General features: G+C 36.9%; 2 protein-coding genes across 4 annotated transcripts; both read left to right on the top strand.

Annotated features, from left to right (window-relative positions):
* Positions 1-5,284: 5,284 nt before the first annotated feature.
* On the top strand, positions 5,285-17,356 carry gpr142 (G protein-coupled receptor 142). 3 transcript variants are annotated; one of them, XM_058405578.1, is made up of 4 exons: positions 5,373-5,549; positions 10,551-10,707; positions 12,873-13,848; positions 14,352-17,356. In XM_058405578.1, exons 2-3 carry the CDS (start codon positions 10,569-10,571, stop codon positions 13,805-13,807), a joined length of 1,074 nt encoding a protein of 357 aa, XP_058261561.1. In that variant the 5' UTR covers positions 5,373-5,549; positions 10,551-10,568; the 3' UTR covers positions 13,808-13,848; positions 14,352-17,356. The 3 variants fall into 3 exon arrangements, with proteins under 3 accessions (XP_058261563.1, XP_058261561.1, XP_058261560.1); XM_058405580.1 differs by lacking the exon at positions 14,352-17,356 and having other exon boundaries at positions 5,285-5,417; positions 12,873-14,117; XM_058405577.1 differs by lacking the exon at positions 14,352-17,356 and having other exon boundaries at positions 12,873-14,114.
* Positions 17,357-21,201: 3,845 nt separating this feature from the next.
* On the top strand, positions 21,202-23,848 carry itln3 (intelectin 3). Its single transcript, XM_058406784.1, has 7 exons — positions 21,202-21,345; positions 21,495-21,629; positions 21,763-22,010; positions 22,549-22,707; positions 22,904-23,024; positions 23,384-23,487; positions 23,584-23,848. Exons 1-7 carry the CDS (start codon positions 21,282-21,284, stop codon positions 23,704-23,706), a joined length of 954 nt encoding a protein of 317 aa, XP_058262767.1. The 5' UTR covers positions 21,202-21,281; the 3' UTR covers positions 23,707-23,848.
* The last annotated feature ends 906 nt before the right edge of the window (positions 23,849-24,754 follow it).

The raw sequence follows: 24,754 nt of genomic DNA, 5'->3' as shown, positions 1-24,754 counted from the left end.
CCAATCAAAAGTCACACAAGGCCAGGCACAAGTAATGAAATTAGAAATGTCAGGGAAATAATTCCACATCACGGGGAAAATCCTATACAAATAATATAAGGTTATGTCATTATTTTTTAAATAGGAAATGTAGTAATTGTTACTTAAAGGTTTTTGTGCTAGGCTTATTTTCATATAATAGCTAATTAAATCTCCAAAAAAGCTTAAATCTAGATATCTACTTACTTTGAAGTCATTTTCATTGAGCTTATGAAATGCAAGTCAAACCAGCCAAGAGTTTTGGTATTTATCCTGGTATTTAGCTATAATTTTTTAATAAAAGATTTCTAAGAAATCTTTGGTCATTGGACATTTTCCTTTTTCATATCCTGAGGCGCCTTCTCACACACGAGGGGAAGTACAGAGAGCCCGCGGTCGGCCTCTCGGCCCCCACCGAAGCAGCTATGGGTAAGTGACCTCTCCAGCTGCAGGCTCATGTCTATCAAAATCTACTTGTCCTGAAACTTAAGATCAGCAGCAGTATTAGGTGCAGGAACTAACGCTTGAACAACATGTGCAGTAATGTAGTAAAATGTGCAGTAATGTAGTAATCAGTAAAAAAAAAGAAAAGAAAGATTTTCCTTTTCTCAAAATATCAGCACCCCCCTCCCTTAGTATTGAAAAAATATTCTCCTAATTATTTATTACAGGGAAAAAAATCATATCCACATGATTGAACTCATATACAGTGCTGTAAGCTAGTGGTTTTCTCTTAGTAATCAAATCACTACCACACTGGTGAGCTTCCACATGCAGGTTTGTGTTGAAACAGGATTAGGATTAATTTCTTGTTTAGTAATGCACAAAATCTGTAATGTTATTATGCTGAACACCTGACTGAATACAACAGCTTGCAAACAAGAAAATAGAGAACAATTTAATGCTACAGATAGGACAAAGAAAATGACAAATTCTGCATCTCACACACACACCGAGAGAGAGAGAGAGAGAGAGTTTATTTTCCTCTTTCTCTTTCTCATTTTGCTCACAGTTTTAATAAGCAACCAGTTTAATACATATAACAATCAGCATTTCTGTACTAGTGATAGGATTTCTTGCCTTTCATAATTTGTATCTGTTGCAGGATGTTAATCTAATGGCCAATTTTTCATTCCTTTTCCTTGCAGGACTTGTCAGTAATTATTTATTGCACAGGGCCTATTAGCTGCACAGACTTGGACTTTTCATAGTTTCTTATGAAGAGAGAAAAATTGTAACATGTAACCCATGTGATATTAAAACATATTCATTTTTCTGTAGCGCTTATGTAGATGTAAATGAAAGATTTATTATATATATATATATATATGCATTTTTTGTAGTAGTAGTATTTCCTTTTCACTTCTGTACAGTCAGTAAATCATCCTCCATTATGGAAGAAAAGCTTGTCCAAAGGTCTTTTGCGTGACATTTTGTGCTTCCAATTATTTCTACATACAGTTGAAATCTGCCAAAACACACACTCTGTACACAGGAGGAAACACGCTGCCATATCTGAAACGGAAGGAAGGAACTGAAACCATATAAATTATATCTTATTTAGTTATTCACCTTGGAGTATGTTGCTCACAGTTTTGTAACAGTATTGTTCAGCAACTATACTAAAACTAAAGGGCAAGTGTATTTTTTTAGTGAGGTCTGTAACAGCTCCTGGGAATTTAAGGGATTACAAAACAGTAATGTGTGATGGAGAAGATGGAGAACATTAAGAAAGGAATAAATTGAGATCCTACAAATGTCTAAAGTTTAAATAAAGTGAAAGGTGTCAATTCTACAGGAAAACAAAGGCAGAGTCTGCATGAAGGATAAAAAGTTATGATAAATACAAATCAGACACACTCTGTTTAATAAATTATTATTATTATTATTATTATTATTATTATTGTTGTTGTTGTTGTTGTTGTTGTTGTTGTTGTTTTTATTATAAGAAAAAAATCTAAGAAAAGAAATGTGAAAAATGTCAGAGTGAAAAAAAACCTATTTCATGTATGAAGTCTGTGTGAGTTTTCTTTAAGGGTTATTTAGTTATTGCACACTATTCATTCATTCATTCATTCATTCATTCAGTTATTCATTCATTCATTCATTCATTCATTCATTCATGCAGTTGTTAATTCAATCATTCATCCTTCCTTTTTTCATTTTCAGTTGTTCATTCATTCATTCATTCATTCATTCATTCATTCATGCAGTTGTTCATTCATTCATTCGCACAGTTGTTCATTCATTCATTCATTCATTCATTCATTCATTCAATCATTCATTCGTTCATTCTTTCGTTCATTCGTTCATTTGCTCATTCATTCATTCATTTATTAGTTTGTTTGTTCATTCATTTTCAGCAAGCTCTTCTGGTCACATTCAAGGTAGATCAATGATGAGTGCAATTCATGAGAATTTATCTATTATCTAATTTAATCTCCTTCACACACTTTCACCTGCAATTTCGTACATCCACTTCACTTACCTATCTGTTTTTGTGACAGTGAGAGGAAACATGAGAATCCACAGGAAACTCACAGTGACATGAGGAGAACAGGACTGAGCTGGGATACTGGAGCTGTGATGTAGCAATGTGACCACAGCACCATCATACTGGCCCTTAAATAATCCATAACAACACGAATGAAATACTTTCTACAATACAGTTGCAGGAGTGTTTTGACGTCCTCATTCAATAATATTACTTGATTAAAGTTGAAGGTGAAGTTGCTTGTTAATTTGTAAAACAATTGCTTAATATTATTTTACTAGCCTAATTAATGAACCAACCAACCAAATACTTTTCAAATATCATTAAATCATTATTTAAGTATGAATGTGTGCTTTTTGGTTACTAGCTGGGTTGAGTGTGTCATATTTACATATAAGCTTTTAATATATTTCAATTTTCAGATCTTTTAAGACACTGTACATCACTGTACTTTATTACTGTATTAAGAGTGAATGGTAACATGATGGAAACTTCTAGATGAACAGTGGTTTGATTGCAAGCTTCGCTAATGCTCATTCCACATTCACTGCACCTCCAGAACAATGACCAAATTTGGGCAGTGATTAGCCGACATAGGTGCGTTATTTAGTATAAGTTTGTGAATACTCTGGTTTAATATGGTTATTGAATATTTATGTACTCTTTTTTCAATATTGATATAAGCTATCATGAGTTAGTTATTTATTTCTTCTTAAACAGAACATCATTTTCCTAATTTAAAATCTCAGGACCGATTAGCGAGCCCAGATTTATATTCTATCAAGTTTCAGTGCAGTTTCTGAATAATTCATACTGAAAACTATGCACTGAAACAAATAAATGGATTATAATCCAGGAGTTTAAAAAGTTAAAGAACTAAGAGATCTGTCAGCTACATGAGACACTGTCAGGGTTGAGGATGTCTATAATTTTCCACTGTTGACTTTGGAGCCTCCAGACACCGAGTTAAACTTCTTGAACTGACCTTCTTTTGAGGTAAAGGTTTTCAACACCAAGAGAGGAAGAGAACTCTTTAGGACAGAGCACAGAAGAATGTAAATCATAGCCTAGGAAAGAATAATGTTCATGCTGAGAGGGAGACATTACGGTGAGCAGACAAAGGTGGAGGTTTGACAGATGACAGAATGACAGGTGATTAATCAATTGGGCCCTGATGTGTTAATGATTAAAATACTAGCACAGTGTGTGACACACACACACACACACACACAACACCTGTCGTTCTTTTCTTGCCTAAGTGCATCAAGCTTGAGGAACGAAGATAAAAATCGCATGGAGTCTAAGGCCACAATTTAACAGCTGATGGCTGGGAAAACATGAACAACACGACAGACACAGTGTTTTTGCATTCAGAATTCAGATCAAGTGATTTTCTGTTATCAAAACCTACATAATGTCTTTCTGTGAAGGATTTAGATTTTTCAGATGAGCCTATTTTGCAAATAAACAAACTATGATGATTGATTTGAGCTTCATGGAAATGAGGAAATATTGATAGTGACATTTCACATGCAAACATCATTTGAAAAGAATAATGTTTCCACTGGTCACAAGAGAACAGTGACGTCCAAGCATCCAGAATAGTAAAGTAACTATTTTGATTGGAAACTAAATTGTTTAGACTTTGCATGACTATCATGGTTGGAGTGGTCTTTGATACCGGCTTTGTATAAAATTGTTTCTCATGGTCACTGAGGCTAGATAACTCTGTGTTTTATTCTTTTCAACGGGAAGAATTAAAAGCAAAATGAAACCTTTCACCATTTTAGATCAATAAATCACAAACCCAGAAATGAGAGTCGTGTAGCCTAGCTGCTCTTTGCTGCATGGCTCAGGCAAACATTTCATGTTCCCATGGATTGGTAAAATGATCACAGGCAGCCCAGCGAGTGGCTAATGCAGACAGGATGCTGGACCTTTGAAAGTCCTTGTTTTGAGCTCACCATCAGTGTGTCACAGGTCATGGACAGAGAATGGTGAAACTGGAATGAGTTATAAAGTTTAATGTCAAAAATAATGATAATAATGATAATAATAATAATTCTTATTGACACACAAACACATAAACGTGTCTGAAAATACAGCAACGGTTTTATCCAACCATGCGACAGCCATGATTAATCCATGGATAGCTAGCCTTTTTTTTTTTTTTTTTTTTAATAAGTTTATTTTTGTAAATTTCAATTTAAAAAAAACATTCTATTGTGCATGACTAATTAGTGTTTAATTAATTAATAATAATAAAAAAATCTACTCTAATAAAGTTTAATTAAATGTAATTAGTGTAATACTACTACTACTACTACTACTACTACTACTACTAATAATAATAATAATAATAATAATAATAATAAATGTAATTCAACAGACTATTTTGTATTATTATTTATTATCAATCTTTAAAAAATCTAATCTGTTAAATGTAGCTTAGTGGTTCTTAATAAGACTTACACACTACAGGACACACCTTCATCATGAATGCATTATTAAATAAATGTGCATTTCTTCTGCATTTTTTAAGGTTTTGCCCTTAAGTCTCTGGTTCAGAATGCTGAAGAAGTTGAAAGCAACTGGATACCTCACACTGCAGAATCATCCACTGTTCCAGGTGACCAGTTCTATAATTCTAGGATTATAAGCATTTCCCTGTGTAGCTTGTCTTGGCGTCACGACTCCATCACCCGGAAAACTTCACTTCCTCACTATTCCTGTCTTTTCTTCTTCCCTTTTTTCACCATCTTTCCTTCACACATTTCAGCCCTGTGCGTACTCACCCCTCCCCATCCCTTCCTCCAGCTCTTCACACTCTCTCCTCCCCTCGGCTCTCCAGTTCCTGTCCTTTTCTCACTTGCTGGCTTCCAGGCTGCAGTGATGTGCTTACAATGTGAGTACCTTGTCTCTCCATTAATCTCTTTAGTCTCACCCTTCTCTCATATTCCTGGGTAGGGGATCTGGCAATAACAGGACTCAGGACCCTTAAGTTCATACATGTGGGGACCAGTGTCAGGCCCTAAAGGTAAGAAGGCCTGTCTCTCTATCCATTACACTGCTCAACTTGCTATTAAGCACAATTTCTGTCTTCACTAACTGTTATTCAATGTAAATACTTTTCATTTAGTTCAGATAAAGTTGATAGTCATGTTTTATGTTAAATATTTGACTGTGTATATTTGAATGTGTAGTTTTTGGAGTTTATCCAGCATGAAGTTTTATTCTATAAAGACAGAACAAAAATACACAATATGATAAATGAGGTGTTCTGTGCAGTGGTATAAATGGTATGTGTTTTTTTTTTTAAAGAGGAGGGGGTAAATCTGCTATGTCTCATTTTTTTTCCTGTCCATGTAAATATATATGTAGAATGTAAACGCATATATGATAGAAAATGTAAATATAAACGTGTGCTGATATAGATGCCTATGTGCTTCTGCTTCAGCTAAAACAAATGGGATGTAAGTGTTAATATAGTGAGAGTTCTGTTTAGGAGGAGGTGATTTATATCAGCATTATCGCTGACTATTTATACTCTCCAAGCAAAAGTCTTTCAAAACATTCCAGCTTCACTAAAATGATTTGTGCTAAAAATTAGATAGCGATATGACACCTCGGGGCCATCTCCTGTGTTATGTCATTTTAATGTCCACTCAGAGCATGGCATGATTCCAAAGGTCACTTTCTGTTAGTTGTGAAACGTCACTCCTTAGAATATTGTTCAGTTCAATCTGTTAAGCCAGATATGAATATTTTATAAAGGTTTGTGAAGCTTCAAAGTTGTCTGGTTTAAACCTGATGTTCATTTAATCTACGAAATTATCAGAAGCTCTTACAGGTATAACTTATTCAAACACTATTCACTGAAACTATGACAAACCTTTTTTCCAAGCATCTAACTATGAACTATTCAAAGCACCCTTTTTAAAAGAATACATCGTGTTCAGTAGTATTTTCCATTACCATTTCAAAACTTTTGTGGATATTTAGCACAACAAATCCCTTACCTTTGAGTTCAGGTTTACAAAAATCTTCTGAGGAGCAGGTGGCCCTCAAAAGCAAAGTAATGAAGCCGAGAGGCAACCTTGATGGATCTATAGACATCACTTACAATCCATTGCACCTGAAAAAAATCATAGACTACCAAAAGGAAAACACTAAAAGCTGCAGTGTTTGAAGCTTATCACAGAGGAAAGCACTACTACAGAAAAAAGCACTATGTGATGTTGGATGGTCCATAGTCTGAAGCCAAGTTGAAGATAAAGATAAAGCTCTTAGAATGCTGCAAAACACCAAAACCTCACGTCAAATGTAAAACATGGTGAAGGACATAGATTGTTCTAGGTCTGCTTAGTTGGCTCAGGACCAGAATGCAAAATCGTTAAAGGATCAATGAATTCAATAAAAACATTGTTGTGCCATTTGTGAGTTATCTAAACTGTTTAGAGTAAATGAACAGCAGAATGATATTATCAGATATTGTTAAATCTGTTTGAACTACTGTAGTGTGATCTGAAGTAGCCATGTAAGAGTACACCAATTTAAACCATTTGTTAAACAGAGCTCTAGTACTGTAAGTGGAAACTCACATTATCTATCATTCATTAAAAAGCCGGTGCGCTTCAACTCTTTTCCTGCTATGCATACTAATAGGGACCGTATAGTTATCCCATTGCCCTTGAGCCTGGTTATTGTTTCAGGCATGAATAATTGAGAAAGCTGGTAGGAGTAGAAAGACTAAAGATAGTGCTCACTGCATTCTACCTCTGGCTTTGTCCCAGTTGACTCATCATAGCCTACATGTTAATCCCCAGACAATTCTGTTCGGCTCAGAACAATTCCACTGGCATGGTGCACCTTCTATGTGTTAATGATATGGCGAGCGATTTGAGGCAAGTCTGTCCTCACACCATTTAGCCTCCTGTTATATGTTATTAATGGTGATGGCACAAGGCGTTCATGCTCTTACAGGTCTCACACCATAGTATTTAAAAATACATGGACTGCTATAGTATAGTAATATAGGAGTGATTCCCAGAGGGATTATAAAAGTGCCCGAGTGCATCAGTTCACAGCTGCAAATACAGAACTCAGTTTGAACTGCTTTTCCCATGTTTAAGCCACCGCTTTCCTGTTCAAATAGAATTAAGCACGGATGCCTCCAAGCATGTGAACTGGTGCAGGGTAAGAAAACATTGCCCTTGTCCAGTACTGGCTGTGAAGTCCACTGCGAGCTCCAGAGATACTCTGAAGCCCTGCACATCTTATCCGAGTTATTCCGCATGACCTTTTATGGCTAATAACTATGTGCTTCATCCAATAGATGAAAGAAAAAAAAGAGTAATGCAGATTTTAGTTCTAATCATTAAAGCGGAGAAGGAAACACACACAAAGAGCTGCATTAAGAGTTTGCAATTTACGTCAGCATCTTAAATTCAATAGGTTGAATGTCCATATTTATGTGGAACCATTCAGATTACAGAGTGCATGCAGTTAAATGAACAGACCTCATCGGACAGGGGTTTGTCAGTTACAGTAGGTCACTGCCTTTAAGGACAAGAACTTTCCTTGAAGCTTGTCAATACGGGATAGAAAATGTTGACTGACAAAGTAGATCGACCTTTTACTTAGCAGTCAGTTGCATAAAGGGAAGACGTATAAACTAGGCATACACATGCATATACATTGACAGTATACTTGAATCCTATCAAATGTTTATTTCAGTGCTTGGCATTTTATTCTTGTTCTCATTATACACCACATCATCATATTCATGTGTTTTTATTTTCTATTTTAAGTGGTCTATTTTTGCACAGGTACACAGGTCATTTGCATAGTCTCCAAAACCAATAAGGTGCATAACCCAACTCTGAATACCAGTAACTTTCCCCGAGTAAATGCTGATGTAACATTTGAACTTTAGTCTCCAAGCCAACTCTGAATACACCCCTGACTGTGTGACTATAAATTATAATCCCAAATTTTTCAAATGGCAGGTCATCATCAGGAGATTCGAACTAGCTCAACATGTGTGATTGATGATGATTTCTCAGGGGAATGTATAATAGCAGTAGTCACATGTAATAACCTGCCCCAGGTCCCACATGAGCACCACACATGTGCTATGTTTACCTTACTAAGTTAACACATTTTAAAATGTGTGATAGATGTGAAAATTGCATTGAACAAACCCATCTCTAGCAAGCAGACTTGGGATTTCACAGCTCCACATTATTCCTGTTTGACATTCACAATTTAAGATACAAGGTTGTTAAATTCTACTGCAATTCCCCACAACAATCCCTGTTTTTAATCTAAATAATTCAGAAATGGACTCATTTGCCTTGCTGTTACCTCGAAGTAATTTGGTGCTGTAGAGCCTGTGTGTTGCTAGCGTGAACAAATGAGACCCTTAACACTTAGCTCTGGTGATAATTAGTGCCCAAGGACTTATTGATGCAAATCTGTACTGTATGACCACTGAAGTTAATGTAGTCCATAAATCTTGTACAGTATATATACTGTAGAGCAGAAAGAACATAAGGAAAAATTAGTTTTTGATTGAAAATGCACTTCTTATGGTATAGAAAATATTGACCCGTTGATTCTTCACAGTCAAGGAATGGGATTTGTGCACATTAACCACAGTAATCTTCTCAACCCCAAACCTCCTGCCCTGGAGGCTTGACATAGAAAAATAAATTGTATGAAGACAGCTGAATGATCATTGCTGCTATTTCAATTTCATCCTGCCTTTGTGATTCTGTCTTCCTAAGCAATAAAGCACAATATCCCAGGCTGTAAATCTGAACAACATTGTCTGTATGCCAGTGCGAGGGAATGAATTACCTTTCTATCTGGTGCTTAGTTTTAATGGTTCCTCTTCACTGCTATAATCACCGGCCCTTAAGCCACTCTAGTAGACCTGTTTCCAAGAGATGCATTATCACCTCATCTATATGCCTTGACGATGGAGATTTTTTTTGCAGATTGTACAGTATTAAAAAGAAAAATACGAACCAGGCCATTCGTGAAAAGCAAATAACTAATATTGAAGCATGACTTCTTTTCTTATTCCCTAGCGCAGCAGGAAGGGGCAAGGGAGGCAAAATCTCATTAGGAGATGATGGAGTAACCGAGCGTTTGTGTTTGTGAGTGTTCAAGCATTGCCAGGATTTGTTCATTAAATGACTGATGGTGCCTTATCAGCTCATTTTGATCATGCTATTTTAAAGAATTATGCAAAAGACAAATTGAAGTACATGCTTGTTATATGTTTGATAATAATCAGACACAGGTTCAGCTTTTAAAACAGTTGTCCTCATCTACACAAGATGGCTATGAGTTCACACTTGAATATTAACTGCATTCACACTAATTAGCACATGAGCCCGTTGACAGTTTCAGAACACAGCAATGATACTGAATTACATCCTATTGTTATTATCTTACACTGTCTTCAGTAGATTAAGTTACGCAGTGAATGGAGTGGAGCCGTATGCAGAAAATGGCAGGCTGATAATTGATCCGTTCCTGTATTATTCAGTCACATCCACACTGTGCCATCGAGCCAGTCTATGACTTTTGATTACATTATATACCAGTTATTTCGCAAGTACCAAATCTGACTTACTGTCCCATTAGTTCTTGATATTTCATTGCAACCATTACCAATATATAAATATTTATAAATATTATTATATTGACTCCAAAGAAAATTCTTGTGCTAGTTCCTTAACACACAACAGTGAAGATAAGAATAAATAAAGTTAGTTAAAAAATAGACATACTAAATAATAAATAATGAAAATACAATAAAAAAATTACATAAATAAACTAGACAAACTATGTAAAAACGAACTTCTAAAGTTTAACGTATAATGTAATGTAAGTACAGCAGTATAAATAAAAATGTAATGTGTGAATATTCTATAAATTATGGAATTAAAATGGATTACTATGATTCCAATTCATAAGTTAATGATGCACCATTTTACAGTTCTCTACCCATTATCTATGTTGGCAGAGGAGAATCTTAAGGGCCATGACTGACTGGCATAATGATTCGGTGCGAGGCCACCAGGAGCAGGAGCCAAACACTGACGAGTACCAAAGATCAGAGTGTGTTCTTGGCTACATCCCTGTTATCTACTACAGCATCTTGCTGTGTGTGGGATTTCCAGGTAAGAAACATGAGCATCTGGATCATTTGTGAACAATTTAAATGCCCAATTATTTATTAATTGTAATTGTATCAATAAATCTTCCATGTCTGAATCAAACCTGTAGAGAAAAGATTTTTTTATTATTATTTGCAGTATTACCACCACTATATTATATAGTTTTGATATAATATATACAAAACGTATATTGATATTTGCAAGAAAACATGAGAAATGGGGATTATATGAGCCTGTAAATGTGTGTGTGTGACTGTTTTATTCTGTTTGTACTTCACACAGCATTGGTTAAACATTTATAAAGGGTTAATTTGGCTTTAATAACAACATTAGTGTAAATACCTTAATTTTGTTGATTTCTGCAATAATTTCCTGAAACCAAAATGCCATCATCATTCTGGAGACAATATTATGCCTACACCAATTACCACATATGCAGCTGTTGAGCTTTCAGCTGCTCCCTACAAGTGTGAGGGGTCACCACAGCAGACCAACTGGTCCACACAATAACTTGGCACAGGTTTTACACCCAGTGCCCTTCCTGCCACAACCCTCCCGTTTTATCTGGGCTTGGGATCAGCACTGCATCCAGTGGCTGGGGTTTGAACCCAGGCTTTCCACGTAGTAGGCAAGAAACCCACCACTGAGCCACCAGTGCCCACATATGCAACTACACGACTTTATTTTTCCTTTCTTTATTGTAATCTTATCTGGTGTGTGTGTGAGAGAGAGACTTGGCCATCTAGCTAATACTCAACAGTTATGATTAAATTATATTATGATGTCTATTAGCAAGTAAATATACAAACACCTTATTTATCACATTTCTAATTTAGGTTGTTTAACCAGTTGGCTATTAAATCTAACTGTGTTCTCTGTAGCGTAGAACATTCATTAATAGTAATGACTAACTTTTGAACATATCATGTTATTTATTAGCTAAAAAATGAACACACAACCACTTGATTCATCATACGCCTGTAGTTACATTGTTTAGCTAGTTAGTTATAAATGCAAAACAGTAAAAGGTAGCTTTTGCTTCTTCTCTACATATAGGCAACAACTGACATGTCCTTCATATGTTTTCAGATGCTCCACAACTTCAACAAAGATCAAAAAATATTGTGAGGTTATGACTTTTTCCAAATAAGAGACAGCAAATGATGGTTCAGGCTGTTACTTATTCCCTATAATACTGCAAGCTGTACATGGAGATCAGGAGGCGTCCTGAATACCTGAAAACAATAAAACAATAAAGGATTCCCTCTAAACTAGAATGATCTCCTCATGTGCAACAACCAAAACAACCAAACCCTCTCCTACTAGCCCCCATACCCTGTTGATGCTGTCGTATTGTGAAACTATTTCCAAATTGTTAAGAATTATGATATAATGGTATTGACATCTGAGATGACAGTGAACAATGATGACATCTTAGAAAAAGGGGAGGGGAGATTCACACACACACACACATTAGGGTGGGGAGTGACTGGCATTGTTGCCACAATATACAGTCAGTCAGGCACCCTTCAAGTAAACAGCCAAAAATGATTGCATAATTCTAAACATCACACATAATACTGCAATTCAGAAATGCACAGGAAAGATCAACTGTAACTGGAGCTGCAGTTTAATGTCATTGCAATAATGTGGTTTAATATCAAAAAGATATTCCAAATGTTTACTTAAAAGGACTCAGAAACTGTAAACACAATTTATCTAAAAAATGTCTATAACAAAACACAGGCCTGAGGAGCAGTCACAGAATGTGTGTGGTTCAATGTTCAGGTTAGAAGTAAGTTCCCTTTGGTGCTAAACCTAAGAGAAGGTACAGTTTATAATTCTGGGTGTATAACAAGACCTATAATAATTATATAAGTGATATGCGTGATCAATATTTGACCCTGCAATGGCTGTTGGTAGTTTATTTTCTCTTGCCTGGGAATTGATGCTATATATGAACCTTGGTAAAAGCAGACCTGTACTTTTTCAATGTGGGACATGAAGGGAAATGTATAATTTGCCAAAATTTGGAATATTACTGAAAAGCACAAAAATATACAGAGAGAAATTCCCTCAGTACATTAGAATAACCCATTCCTTACTCACTTTTCTCTGTTTTCTCATTCTGTATGCCCTCTGTTATAATTACTGCTTCTCTTTTCTAGTGAACATCTTAACACTGGTGGCTCTGTCCCGTTTGACTGCACGCACCCAGAAGTCCCTGTACGTCTACCTGATGGCACTGACCAGCTCAGACCTGCTTAGCCAGCTCTTCATCATTTTTGTGGGGTTCCTACTGGAGACTGCTGTGTTCCACCGCGAGGTGCCCGCCGTTCTGTTGAGGTCAGTCAGCGTGCTGGAGTTTGCTGCTAATCATGCTTCTATCTGGGCCACTGTACCTCTAACTGTGGATCGCTACGTTGCACTGTGCCATCCACTGCTCCATCGTCAGATCAGTTACCCAGCACGGGCTCGGCGCATCGTCGCTGCAGTCCAGGCAGTGGCACTGGCATCGGGTGTGCCCTTTTTCTGGTGGTCAGACATGTGGAGGGTGAGCCGCCCACCTGGTGCAGTTGATTTCGCCCTCATATGGGCCCATGTGACTATCATCTACTTCCTGCCATGCAGTATCTTCCTGGTGCTCAACTCCCTCATTGTTCTGCGTCTCAGAAGGCGGCAGCACCGGTGTCAGGACGAAAGCAGGCAGCAGCAGCTGACATCAGTAAGCAGGCTGGGAAAAACCACAGCAATGCTTTTTGCCATCACCTCTGTGTTTGCACTGCTGTGGGCACCCCGTACAGCCGTAGTGCTCTACCACCTTTATGTGGCATCTGTGCACAGAGACTGGCGCGTGCACTTGGCATATGACCTAGCCAACATGCTAGCCATGCTTAACACAGCTGTGAACTTCTTCCTCTACTGCTTCGTCAGTAAACGCTTCCGAGGGGTTGTGAAGGATGTGTTGCTTCTGAGAGGGGCACCGCTTTATCCTCAAAGGTCCTGCCGTCTAAGACAGGCTTCCGCTAATGCCTCGAACTCATCTCTGTCCAGTGGTGCCATGCGCTCTCACAGACATGCCAATGCTTGGGATTGTCCTTAACTGATACCACCCTCTAAAACAAAAAACACATTTACCCCCAAGTAAGGTTTTTAAAAACTTCTAAATATAAAAAATGCAACATTGCCAAACATGATTTATAAACTGAATTAAAATATATATCTTTTGTCTTGTATTGAAACTAAATCAGTATTGGGTTTTAATGGTTATAAGTTGCCAACAATGAGTAAATATATTCTGTCACACATTTAAAATGTAAAAGTATTAAAGAAAATAAAATGCAGTCTCTTAAAACAAAATGATGTTTTATAATAATCTGATAAATGATGAAATAATAAACATAATGGTTTACAACTTCATATCAGACTAGGAATTTGTATTGGATTTGTATTGGAATTGTGATACGACTCACTGCACACATCCTTGAAGCATGAGTTATCATCACTATCATTATCTCTGTAAAAAAAAAAATCCTATATCCAAATATAGCTGTATCTCAAAAATAGATGCCCACAGTCTCCCAGAGAGTATCACATTGTACATGCTTTCTTGAAGTTAATGCTTTTGTTTGTTTTTTTTAAATAAGGCCCTGGACATCTCCAAGCTGCCTCTATCTTCAAAAGAATGGAGTTGATGGACAGCAGCTCACTCCATCTCCTCTGCCAGCAAATTCCAGCATCTTTAGTTCATTTGTGTTAATTATTCTACTGTAGGGGTTATCTCTCTGTGCACAGATATATTTTGGCTCAACATATGAATGTAAAATGTTCCATGGAAGGCTGTAAAGTCACTACACTGTGTGCACAATTTTTAGGCAAATGAGTATTTTGACCAAATCATCATTTTTATGCATATTTTCCAAGTGCAAGCTGTAAAAAACATGAACGCTTATTGCATTTAAGCATATCAGGTGAAGTGTATTTGTTTAATGAGAGAGGGTGTGGCCTAAGGAGATCAACAACCTATATCAAGGTGTGCATAATTATTAGGCAGCTTTTTTCCTCAGGAAAAATGGGCCGAAGAAGAGATGAACTGACTCTAAAAAGTCAAAAATTCTTTTAGAGGAATGCAGCTCTCTTGAAATTGATTGATATTGGGGTGTGATCACAGAACCATCAAAGACGTTCTGTTGCAAATAGTCAACAGGGTCACAAAAAAAGGTGTTGAGAAAAAAAGATTAACTTAAAATTAACTACCAAAGATTTGAGAAGAAACAAACGTGAAGCTACTGGGAACCCATTATCCTCCAGTGCTGTCATATTCCTGAACTGCAACCTACCTGGAGTCCCCAGAAGTACACAGTGTTCTGTGCTCAGAGACAGGGCCAAGGTAAGGAAGGCTGAAACCTGACCACCACAGAACACCACACATAAGCTGAAGACTGGGCCAAGAAATATCTAAAGACAGATTTTACAAAGGTTCTTCAGACTGATAGGATGAGAGTGACTCTTGACAAACCAGATTGATGGGCACGTGGCTGGATCAGTAATGGGCACAGAGCTCCACTTTGACTCAAGGAGCAAGGTGGACAGGTATGGGCTTGTATTATTGAAGATGAGCTAGTTGGACCATTTCTGGGTGAAGATGGACTCAAAATCAACTCCCAAACCTACTGCCAGTTTTTAAAAGACAGTGGTACAGGAAAAAGTCTGCATCTTTCAAGAAGGCCATGATATTTATGTAGGACAATGCTTCATTGCATGCAGCGAAGTACTCCACTGTGTGGCTAGCCAGTAAAGGCCTTAAAGATGAAAGAATAATGACATGGCCCCCTTCCTCACCTGACCTAAACCCTATTGAGATTTACAGTGAAGGAAAACAGTACACCTCTCTGAACAGTGTCTGGGAAGCTGTGGTTGCTGCTGCACAAAAAGTTGATCCTCAACAGATCAAGAAACTGACAGACTCTATGAATGGAAGATTTATGAGTGTCATTGAGGAGAAGGGTGGCTATAGTGGTAATTTTTTTTTTTTGGTCAGAAATGTTTATTTGTAAATTTTATGAAAATAAACAAGTGAGATGATAAGTTTGTTGTTTTTCATTTAGTTGCATAATAATTCTGCACACTAATAGTTGCCTAATAATTGGGCACACGTAGATAGAAGGAAGCCAAAACCTCACTTTTATTGCCGTAAATATTCGGGTTTGAGGTTTTTTTTTTAACATTTTGGATTAACCGAGACCACTGTAATTCTTCAATAATGAAATTAATCCTCGAAAATACAACTTGCCTAATAATTGTGCACAAAGTGTATTTTGTGTCTGTCTTAAACTTTACATAATACACCGGTAGCTCTTAATTAGAGGGAGGTATATGACATTCTGATTTTGTTTGGGTCTAGGCTATTTGAATGGTCAGATAAAGAAATATAGAAATATGAGAGATGAGATGAAATGTACCTTTATTAGTTCCCTGTAGGGGAAATTCAAGCAGCACAAGAGGATTAACATCAAGAAAACCTAGACATCAAAAATATTCTAAAACAAAGACAACAAAAAATGTGTTTGTTTATATATAGATGTGAGCCAAGACAAACAGGCAAGTCATAGGGTGTCAGGTCAGTGCGATTAGAACACACTTCCACAACTGAATCAGGTTCGATTAGGATGTATGTCTGATTGTCTTCAAGACCCTTTGAAGTGGCACGGGAAAGAAATGTGGGACCAGAAATCCATATGGAGTCTTTCAACTCTGAGGCAGATGAATGTGTTGCATGGTCAGCAGGGAATATAATGCCACTGTTCTGGCCTTGTACTCACGTATACATAAAACCGTCTGGTTTCATTATGAATATATCCCAACACCACTTTACTGTCCGAATAAAATTCTACAGTATTTGAGGTAATGTCCAACTCATTTTGAATGACTTCTGCCACTTCTACTGCAAGGACTGCTGCTCCTAGTTGTAACCTACTGTAGGTACAGTATGTGCGGACAGCAGAGCAAGCTTAGCCTTGCCTAACCCTACATCACATGATCTCTACGCATCACTCGCAGGTAGGCTACTTGTGGAAGCATCTGAAAAAATATGAATTTCTTATGAATTTCTTATGGATTTCAGTCTATCACGGCGTAGTGTGTTACCAATTGTTTTCTTGGTGACTATGGTCCCAGCTGCCTTGAAATCATTGACAAAATCCTCCAGTGTAATTCTGGGCTGATTCCTCGCCGTTCTCATGATCATTCAAACTCCATTAGGTGAGATCTTGCATGGAACCCCAGACCGAGGAAGATTGACAGTCCTTTTGTGTTTCTTCCATTTGGGAATAATCGCACCAACTGTTGTCACCTTCTCACCAAGCTGCTTGACGATGGTCTTGTAGCTCATTCCAGTCTTGTGTAGGTCTACAATCTTGTCCCTGACATCCATGGACAGCTCTTTGGTCTTGGCCATGATGGAGAGTTTGGAATCTGAATGACTGCAGATTTCTGGCTCCCAGGTGTCTTTCATACAGTTAATGAGCTGAGATTAAGAGCACTCCCCGAGAGTGCTCCTACTGTAATCTCAGCTCCTTACCTGTATAAAAGACACCTGGGAGCCAGAAATCTTTCTGACTGATAGGGGATCAAATACTTATTTCACTCATTAAAATGGAAATCAATGTAGAACTTTTCTGAAATGTGTTTTTCTGGATTTTTTTTGTTGTTATTCTGCCTCTCACTGTTCAAAGATACCTACCATTAAAATTACCGACTGATCATTTCTTTGTCAGTGGGCAAACGTACAAAATCAGCAGGGGATCAAATAATTTTTTCACTTACTGTATATATATATATATATATATATATATAGATATATATATATATATATATATATATATATATATATATATATAGATATAAAGATATAAAAAAATATATATATATATATAGCAAAAGAACAGAGTTAGAAATAATAATTTTGATGGAAATGATGAATGTTTTCTTCAAACTTTGCCTTCATTAAAAAAAAAAAAACACCTTTTGCAGCAATTACAGCCTGGGCATTCTAGCTGCCCACACATCTGTGGTTGAACAGGTTCCTAAGTCACCTCAGCTCATCATAGAGAGGATGAAAATAATTGCCCATGATAGCTTTCAGCTTCTGTCTCATCTTAATCTCAGTCACTGCCTCCACACTGTCCTGTTTCATCCCCACTACAGAGCTAGCGTTCCTCACCAGCTTGCCCAGTTTGTTGCCACCACCAAGTCACTCTGGATAAGGATGTCTGCCAAATGCTGTAAATGCCTATAATGCCAATGTCATAGCACCAGTCCCAGTGCCACCTCTCCAGCACACCTCAGACCAAACAGGATGACAATGGCCACTACAGTCTCGTAAAACCTCTGAAGCACCCTAGTACACATTAAAGAACAGGAGCCTCCTCAACGAGAACAGCCTGCTCTTTCCCTACCTATAGAGGGCTTCAGTATTGTCTGACCAGTCCAGTTTGTTGATGAGTTTCATCATTAGGCACTTGTAATAATATCAGTTATAATAAACTATAACCTGGTTAAATCCCTGACAGTTAGAAGACTCTACATAGCATTCACTGAATATTTTCTATAAGAAACTGTAGAACACAGGCAGAATCTTTTGGCTGCGTATGCGTCACAGATATGTGTGACATATTTTTCAAGGCCGGATTACACAGCAGGTCTTTTCTGAGCGTGTTTGGTGGAGCAGAGAGCGATGATGCAGCACTTTCCTGTTCATAAGCAAACTGCATCTGCCAGCCATGTTGTTTATTTTTGGTGAGATAGGACTCAATAAGGCTTTCAGTTTGGAATGCTTTCAGGTGCATCGACAATGACAGCCCCCTAAGCAAACACTGTATTCTGCACACACAGGTCACACTGAATCTTAGTGCACACACAGACACACAGACACGGAGACAGTAAGTTTCTGATGGAAGTCATTAGAACAAGTTGTTCTACAGTTGGCTAAAGTGAATCATATTCTGATATAGTAAACTGCATATTCTGCAGTGAAGTCTCATAAATATTACTGTTACTGTTAATGCTAACAAGAGCCTGATATCAATAGACAAGGACGGAGACTGAAACTGACTGGTAAGTGGTAGTCTGTTGTATAATAAATTATCTTATTTGCAATATGCTCCTATTTAAACCTTGTTTAGTAATCCTCGTAGTTCCAGTTATAATAGTCAAAAGCACCCAACATAAATGTGAACCTATATTGCACCAATAAATGCTAAAAATATATTTAGGTTAAACCCTTTTAGCCAATGCCCTACATAACACATATAAACTTTGCTTAGAAATACCTTGTGCCCTATGAATGACCTCTCTTTACACTCTCTATACTCTCTGATTAGTGTGTTTAACTTCATCTCTCTCTCCCCCTCTCTCTAGCTAGCCAGATGTTATCATCTGTAGCCTATGTCAAACACATGCAGTGGAGAACATAGCACATCAGTCACTAAGCTCCTGATAAACAAAACAAGGAGAGTGAGCAAATGGGTCTAAACACTTTACACAATAATGTCACTGTGCAGGAACAGACTAGAATGTGGACATGGACTAAAGGAGCCTTTTTTGGGTGACACAGCTGCAGAGTGTTGTGAGAACATGCATCTTTAGCAAATGAATGAGAAAGGAGACCAGTGATAATGATTACTGTGTAGCTGAGCCTTGCAATCTTTAATCCATGAACTGGAATCATATCTGTAAAGAACATCACTGATTTCAGGCATCTCAAGTTCAACCAACTCTTTTTCCATTGTACTTTTATAGAAGAATAAATCTGACAGACGATCCTCAACCATTAATGGCAGAAAAAGACTTGACATGCATTCAAGTGAGCATAAAGACATTTATATAGTCAAAGACTCTTCTTTGCCAGATGGTAATGGGTCATTTTAGTTTTAGACCATCATTTAAGGACATAAAACAGGCAACTTGATATGAACCTGAAAGAACGTTTATTAAGCAACCAGGTCAAGGTGGACTAGAAATTTCTTCTCTTGAATGAAACAATAAGAATGCTTTTTCCAGGTTGGTCTAGCAGTGAATGTGGTACCTGGTAACACTGTACAATATCATTGAGCTGACTCATTCAAATGTATTTCCACATGGAGTAAGTGACATTTTGTAGTACTTTTTTACACAGACTTTTGACTTAAGTTATTGCATAAATGGTTTTCAAAAGTGTTTGAAGCCAAAACTTGTAAACTTTTGAAAGAATTATAGGGGCAGTGTCCCCAGCATATAATACACTGATATGCTATTACATGGTTATGTAAGCAATTAATCAGTGCTTTTTATAGCATCTTTTAGGGCAATGGTGACTCATGTGGTTAAGGTTCTGGGTTTTTATTCGGAAAATCAGGGTTCAAGCCCCATCATTGTCAAGCTACCACTGTTGGGCTGTTGAGAAATGCCCTTAACTCTGCCTACTCCAGCGGTGCCGTACCATGGCTGAGCCTGTGCTCTGACGCCAGCCTCCAAAGCCGGAATACGTGAAAAAAAGAATTCCAGGCTTCTTTTTCCTCTTAAAAATGAAATCAGTAGCAAAATATAAAAGAAGTTTCCTAGTGTATTATATGGTGAAATAAAATACCATAGAATTGTTTGCTCTTATTACTGTCAGATTAATTGTTATATATGTTTTATATTTGAATGTAGTATTATATATACTGTTCCTCATCCAGATATACAATATGTTATATGTATTATTTAACATGAACTATGTTAAAAACACTGCCAAGTGACCTTTTTCAGTAATTGTTGCTAATCCTTCTGTTTTATTGCTGCTATGTTAATGTTTGTAGACTATGTAGAAGTATTACAAATATGCTGGCTGGTTATTTAGTTGTAAACTATATGCTCAAAAATAGTGCTTCTTGAATGCCCCATTCTATACTTACACCCAACTTTTCTTTTCTTAAGTTTATGGAGATTTGTGCTCATTCAGTTCATAGTGAAATTATACACTGATGTCATATGATGAGGTATGGCATGAATTCAGCATTCTAGTTTATCCCAAAAATGATGGTTAAGGCTCTGTGCAGGCCACACAACTTCTTCTACACACACCTTGGCAAGCTATGGCTTCATAAACCTTAATTTGTACACATTGTTATGAAAGAACAGGTTTGGGCCTCTTAGTTCCAGTGAAGATGTTGATGAACTTTTTGGCAACAGTTGGTATTACTGAGGTCATTTATTTCATTTATTTATTTATCTTTCCTATTTTGCCAATTTTACCCTATATAAACATTAGGAAATTTCAATCCTAGGCAAGTTCACAGAGTACAGTGCCATAGTAAAAAAACTGCTATTTGTCATTTGTACCACATATTCAAACATTTAGAAATTTCAGATATTCCTAGCAAACACTAAAACTTTACTCTGTGTTTAATGATTAGGGATAAATATTGAGTAACAAAAAAAAGTTCCTGATCAAAGGGTAACTCCAAATGGATTATAAAATGCAAACACACAGGCTGTGCGAAATCAGGTAAAGCCTCAGATAGAAGAGTCACTGACGGTGTCACTGTTACTGCTGTAAAATGCTACATAGAATTATCTTTATGATATGTGTCCTTGTACACCAACATCACTTTTTCAGTTTGGGTAAGAAGAGATCATTTCTGAAAAAGTTATACCTTTCTTTAGACATTCAACTGATATGAATTAAGAGGATAAGCTTTTTTAATACATGCAATGTCTTCTCTGTCTCCTCTTTTGAATGTTGTTTACACTGAGACTTTTGCATGTTGCAGGAGAGGTGGTCACCCCTAAGCCAATAATTGAAAATAACACATATATAAACCCAGAACTTGGTAAGTATCATGCCAGGTTGAGAACAATCAGTAGGAGCTGTCTGGATATCAAGGAGGTATTTGGAGCCACAACAGGTGAGAGCTTTTCCAGCATAACAAACAAACCAAAGTACTTCTTCATATGAAGGCAAACATAACTTAAATTTTGTGTCTAAACCTTCCTAAACTTTAAAGTGTTTTTAAATTCTATTATTCTATTATTCTTCAGATGGCATCTATTTCCTAACAACAGAAAACGGTTTCATGTACCAGGCATTCTGTGACATGACCACAGCTGGAGGTGGCTGGACACTGGTAGCCAGTGTACATGAGAACAACATCAATGGGAAATGCACTGTAGGTGACCGCTGGTCAAGCGAGCAGGGTAGTGATCCCAGACGGCCTGATGGTGAAGGAACCTGGGTGAACACTGCCACATTTGGCACTGCAGAGGGTGCTACCAGTGATGACTATAAGGTATGTTTGTATTATTTACACAGTTATGCATGGACATCTTTGATATCGTAAAATAAATATACGTATATGATAGAGGATCTTCACTTCAATTTGACTTGCTCACTGGAAATTATTTGCCCTAAGCTGACTTGTGACATTTTCATAGGTCAATTCTATCTTTTAAGTAGATTATCAGTAAATTGTGTCCAGTTGTTAGGTTGACTATCACACACTATTCTTAAATAGTGATATTTGATACAACTTCAACATAATTTTCCAGAACGTTTTAACTCCTGAACTGCACTACATGATAAATTAGAAATCATAATAATTAATTTATTCCTCTTAGTATGTGCTTTATCCTGGTCAGATAAAGCACATACAGCTGCAATGGATATAAAGCCTGTCCCAGGAACAATGGGTTAAAAAAGGATATATAGATCTATATTAAAGCTCCTAATATTCACAGTGGTTTATTTTCCTCATTCTAGGAAACTAGTTTGGAAAATAGTGGGTTTTTTTTCTGGGCCTACCTAACCTCTAGACCATTACTTTACAGAATCCTGGGTACTATGACATTTATGGGGAGGATGTGGCAGTGTGGCATGTTCCTAATGATGTTCAGCTCCAAAACTGGGCAAATACTTCAATACTGCGCTACCACACTGAAACCCATTTCCTCGACCAAAATGGTGGAAGCCTCTACCAGTTATTTAAGGTAGAGTAGCACACTCACTGAAGTAACACTTGTGTGGTTGGTTGCATATACAACATCTCAACCTGAGACATATATACATATTATACACTCACTAACTTAAGACTTAAGACTTAGAAGAATCAATCAGAAGTAAAACAAATATTAAGATTCTGGCTTTAACTCTCCTTTTAATATGTCAGGTATTGTAATTTTCCAGAAATATCCAGTGAAGTTTGGAGCAGGAGCGTGTAAAGACAATAGAGGTCCTTCTACCCCAGTGGTATATGATACAGGTGACGAGGATTCAATGACAGACCTTTATGGAGCAGCTGGAAAAGGTTTGTATTATTATTTTTCAAAATTCTAAACTGCAAGCTGTGAAAAAAATATCTCACTTCATAGACATAATATTTCATTTACTTCTTCCCTTTTCATTTTATTTATTAATTTATTTTTTTTGACATAGTACATAGTACTAATTTCAATGCATAATCTCAGGTCTTTAAATAAGAAATTGCTTCTTTATTTGTAACTGAATAACTAATATCTTTTAGAGAATTGATGAGAGTTAAATAATGAGATATTAAATTAGAATAACAGGTGACTTTAACTGACCAAATATTAACTTGAATTAAACTTCTATGTTGAAATAAGAATATGTCAAAAAGTTAATTATTTTGTCCATTCTTCATGTTAGGTGAGTTTGAGCCGGGCTTCGTCACCTTCAGAGTGTTTAATGAGAAGAAGGCAGCGATGGCTCTGTGCTCTGGGATCAAACCAACTGGATGCCATACAGAACATGTAAATTATTTATTCAGTGCAACAACACATCTGTGCTTTGTTATCATTAATGTATGTGAGATTAATGTTTGTTTGATTTTTTTGTACATTTTGCAGTACTGCATTGGGGAAGTAGGACAGCATGATCAGTGTGGAGACTTCGCTGACCTTCATGGGGCTCCTAAAAGGAGCTCATCCAAAGACATAACAGAGGCAGCAGTTCTGATCTTCTATCGCTGACAGCCTTTGTCATATTTTTTAAGTACTTTTTAACTTTTGAAAAATTTATTTGGTCATACTGACAATTGTTGCTGTGACTGCAGCATCTGCAAAATGTTTGTATCTTGATTATGACTATGAAATAAAAATTCATTTAAACTAGTGTTGGATTGTATTTCTTTCAGCTTTCTGCCAGGGCTTTACTTATCAAAGAATATACAAAAAACAATCCATTAATTTTTGTTCAAACTCTCCACTAGGTGGCATTTTGCATCCATTTATACTGACACTCCATCAAAGTGGGACGATTTTTAACTACTTATTATATTGCTAAGTAAGACCTATGCAGCAATTTAATGTTCAACTGTCAGTAATAATATCTACACCTGTAATGACTGAGTTGTCTGGGAAATTCACAAGAATTGCATGTTTTTCAATACACATGCACTTTCACTGGCATTAAGTTTCATGATAAACAAAAAAGGGACAGATAAAATCTACTTTAGCTGCTTAGTTCATCAACACAAGAAGACTGACTACCTCAAAGTAGATGCTGGCAGAATGGAGTAAGCAAAACAGTGCTAACCCAAAGAAGGACAAGGGTGTGAGCTTGCCTGTAATCACACACACACAGACACACACAAACCAGAGACAACAGATACAGGACGAGTGTGCGTGTATGCTGAGTGAGGAGGGAAGGCATGCAAATATGGTTTTTCGTTTCATGTCCTGAACAGGAGCATGGTCTTTCATGCTTGAAAGGGTCACTGAGTGTTAAGGATTAGTGTTAGAAGAGAGACACTCTGATTTTCTTATCGGTGTAGAATTCATGACATCAGCAATAAGATTTGCATTCGTATCACAAGATGTCCCAATGTCATCATCCAAATTCTTTATTAAACTCTTTGTCTTCCTGCTCTAAATAGTGCACAGCTGGATTCACTCGTATTACAAGATAACGATTATTATAGTGTTATTACTAGCATTTGCATTCCTATTATTAATATTAGTAGTAGAGCATTACTAATAACAGTAAGACTCCTGGTGTCCAACTCCAAGTCTACTTCCT

This window comes from Hemibagrus wyckioides, linkage group LG13 (assembly GCF_019097595.1).
Source record: "Hemibagrus wyckioides isolate EC202008001 linkage group LG13, SWU_Hwy_1.0, whole genome shotgun sequence".
Classification (NCBI taxonomy): domain Eukaryota; kingdom Metazoa; phylum Chordata; class Actinopteri; order Siluriformes; family Bagridae; genus Hemibagrus; species Hemibagrus wyckioides.
This window is presented reverse-complemented; position numbering and strand designations above follow the sequence as displayed.

Excerpts from the sequence above, each read along its gene's own strand:
- gpr142 (XM_058405578.1), top strand. The coding sequence starts at position 10,569 with ATGACTGACTGGCATAATGATTCGGTGCGAGGCCACCAGGAGCAGGAG. Across the intron at positions 10,708-12,872 it reads GCTGTGTGTGGGATTTCCAG|TGAACATCTTAACACTGGTG; the intron begins GTAAGAAACATG and ends TCTCTTTTCTAG.
- itln3 (XM_058406784.1), top strand. The coding sequence starts at position 21,282 with ATGCTACATAGAATTATCTTTATGATATGTGTCCTTGTACACCAACAT. Across the intron at positions 21,346-21,494 it reads ACATCACTTTTTCAGTTTGG|GAGAGGTGGTCACCCCTAAG; the intron begins GTAAGAAGAGAT and ends TGCATGTTGCAG. Across the intron at positions 21,630-21,762 it reads GGTATTTGGAGCCACAACAG|ATGGCATCTATTTCCTAACA; the intron begins GTGAGAGCTTTT and ends ATTATTCTTCAG.